The sequence below is a fragment of the Salvia splendens genome, chromosome 13 (genome assembly GCF_004379255.2).
Source record: "Salvia splendens isolate huo1 chromosome 13, SspV2, whole genome shotgun sequence".
In the NCBI taxonomy this organism is placed as follows: Eukaryota; Viridiplantae; Streptophyta; class Magnoliopsida; order Lamiales; family Lamiaceae; genus Salvia; species Salvia splendens.
The window spans coordinates 26,935-30,312 of NC_056044.1; the positions used below are offsets into that span (position 1 = coordinate 26,935).

Here is a 3,378-nt window from a genome sequence, read left to right on the forward strand (position 1 = left end):
TGCCAACTATTCCTTCTTACACTATCATTCAACTGTAAAATCAATGCTTTCTTTTTACATGCACCTATATATCAAATTAAAGCTTAAAATAGCAAGCTCCATTGATAAAATAGCGTTATCTCTAACAACTAAACCAAATACTCGCCAGATTCTTCACGCCTCTCTCGTCCACTTGTTTAGGAATAATAATATATTCCTAAAAACTCCCATCTATTACTACTGATAACGAAGCAAACCATCTTTATCCCAAGGAGAAGAAATAAAAAGAAAATGGTGGTGTAACATCTATATACATATAATAACATTATTCTCCAAAAAGAAGATAAAAAAAACGACAAGTTGTGGTGCTATTTTTGTGGGTCAGCGTCGATGAGTGGGGGTGTTACGTGTCCCCTAAGCTTCTTTTCGACACCACCATTTTACACCACCCATTTTCCAAAAGATCAACGTCACTCAGCTATCTAATTAACGCTCTCTTCACAACCTTACTATCACGGATTTTTTATTTATTCCACTTTTCCATAAATACTAAAACAATTATATCAAACAATCTTAGCTAATGTCACTTCTGTCCTGTTTTCACTTGCCCAATATTTCTTCTCAGGTCCCACAAGTGAACTGAGATAGCAAGAACATGAAGTTGGGGTATATATTGACACTACAATAAACTTAAATAAACTCATCGAATAAAACCATAAATTCATCTTATCAAAACACAATATTAAAGTTGCTAGCAAGAAGATGAAGTTGGGATATTGAGTCCATTGATAATACAATAAATTTACGTATATTTTTTTTATAAGGACATAAAATTAAAGATACACTTGTACAATTACTAATTGCTAAAACATTAAAAAACATACAATTACGCAATTGCATGCTAGAGGAAAAATTTTAAAATGATCAAAATATTAAAAATACAAAGAAAAGCGTTCTTATACTAAACTAAGAAAATACTACTATCCATTAATCTTTTATTCTTTTTAAAACGCTTTAGTTTTAAGTCTTAATTTTTGTTGAAATACCAAAAATGGGATGTTTATTCAAATATAAAGTAGGAGTAACAAATTAACGTCTGTAATTAAATAAAAGTATATTCTAAGGCAATCTTTTTTAATAATGTGATATGCATATGATCTGTGGTATATATTTACAAAAAAACAAGCTAGAGAGTAAAAATCTATACATTTTAGTTTTCAGCTACCTATAAATTTTTACAATATTTGATCAAACCTTTGTATATATAGCTAGAAGGGTGCACGGTGCGGAACGCCTTTTCTACGGCTGGAGTTGGTATGATTGTACAAGGGCGGAGTCGCCGGAGAGAGGGTGTTTCCAGCAGCAGCAGCAGCGACATCATCCTCCCCTGAGCTACTGGACTCCAACATATAATTAGCCCTGTGCATCTTCCTAGGCGTGGAAGCTTCATAATCTGACTCCATTTCATCATACATCAATTCCCTCCCATGTTTGATTTTAAGGGAAAAACTGAGCTCCCTATCACCTCTCTTGATTCCATTCATCTACATTAATTAAATAATTTAATTAGTAAAAAAAATGAAGTGAATAAATAAGTAAGTAGAGGTGGGTGGGACCTTGCAGCCGAGAGAGCAGAAGCGGAAGGAGTCGGGGAGGCCGCGGTGGCAGATCTGGCAAGTGAAGGTGATGCCTTTGCCGGGTCTGGGCTGGGGGCGTTGGTTCAAGAAGACAATCTTGGCGCTGTTAATGACATATGTCTGAATGCAGGAGATGTCGATGTACCTCTGGATTTCAGAGACCCTGACGACATTGTGGTAGGAAGATCGGCGGATTTGGACAAGGCGGTGATCCTTGTGGCGGAGGGAACAGTATGAACACAAGGCATTTCCCATGCAGTCCAAGCAGAATAGGTTGCATTCGCTCTTGTTTGAATCCGCGTGAATCCCGCAGTTCATGAAGTATTCACCCCCCAGCATTGCTTTCAGCCACGCCGGCCCAAATTCCGACCTCCCAATCCCCACCACCGAACTCACCTGCATCATCAATTTCAAATTCACCTACCTACTACTAATTCAAAACAATACTACCAAATTAACATACATACCATGATTGCACGCTTTCAAATAATTAATCTTTTCTTCCTGGGAATCAATATAAACACATTAATTCATCTCAAAATCAAGAATCAAGTGTAAAACACACATTATACTTATTATATACCTGTAAATAATGGAGGAGAGGGCTACAGCCCAAGTTGCGACGACTCTGTGTGTTGTGTGTTTATATGAAGGGGGATTGGGATTGGGATTGGGATTGGGGAAGACGACTAGTCTTAGACGGTGGGAAACACTAGAAGGAAAACGGCTGCTACGCTATTTTCATTCTTTAATTTACGAGGCGGTCGCTATTTTAACACCTTAATTATTTACGATAATGCAATATTTGGATAAATATATGTAGGGAAGCAAACGTGCCAAAGGGGATTCTCATTTACATGGCCAAGATATATTCCACGCCCACACATCATATACATAGATATATGCCAAAATTTGCACACCAAGTCCTCACTTTGCTCTCTCTCTCTAACTTTTATATAGTAGTAGTAAATACTCCATTTATCCCTTAATAATAAATATAAAGAAAAATAATTGAAGTAGTTAGTGATTTATTTTTATATATTAGTTCTATAATAAAATATAAGTAGACTGTAGAGCCTATTTACTATTTATTGTGAAAATTAAAATGAATAATTAATGGGAAAATTGGCATAAATAGATAATTAATGAGAGACGAAGGATTGATGATTTTATAGTAATTAGTATTAGAAAAAGAGAAAAGAAATTGTTATGCGTCAGCCCTCACGCCTGCGGATCTGAGCCGTCGGCTTGGAATGAGTTTGATGATCTGGATTCTTCAACCTTTCTACGTACGTGGTGGAATTCTTACACCATGCACTGATGCACCCCTTAACTATTAATAGAGGAGTATAATTTATTTATTTGATGGTAGTACTAGGTGTTAATAAGAGGTTGCGTCGCGTTCGCAAATTAGTTCATAGAAAAAATTGTCTACGTGCAGGGGCTAATGATCAATAGCATACAACCATGCAGAAATGACTACAGTTATTTATATAATTTTAAATAAGAGTGAACAGCAAAAGTAACACATAAAATAGGGTTTGTTTTTTTTCACCTTCATGGGAAAGATCACGTTTTAGATAAGTTATAAATTAGATTTCTTATTCACTATTTTGCCCCTGAGACCATCAAGGGCTTATAGGTCTCTTACCTTGTTAGTTGAGGCACCTAAGTACTTAAGGGTTTTTCATTTTAATCCATCCTACATTAGGTGTCCCAATTACATATACTTCCTTCGTTCACGATAAATTGACATAAATTT

General features: G+C 35.8%; 1 protein-coding gene across 1 annotated transcript; it reads right to left on the reverse strand.

Moving 5' to 3' along the window:
* Window positions 1-1,211: 1,211 nt before the first annotated feature.
* LOC121760131 (protein RGF1 INDUCIBLE TRANSCRIPTION FACTOR 1-like) lies at window positions 1,212-2,406 on the reverse strand. The gene is made up of 4 exons (XM_042155748.1): window positions 2,200-2,406; window positions 2,084-2,120; window positions 1,596-2,012; window positions 1,212-1,523 (listed from the first exon to the last, which is right to left on the reverse strand). Exons 2-4 carry the CDS (start codon window positions 2,084-2,086, stop codon window positions 1,248-1,250), a joined length of 696 nt encoding a protein of 231 aa, XP_042011682.1. The 5' UTR covers window positions 2,087-2,120; window positions 2,200-2,406; the 3' UTR covers window positions 1,212-1,247.
* Between the last annotated feature and the right edge of the window lie 972 nt (window positions 2,407-3,378).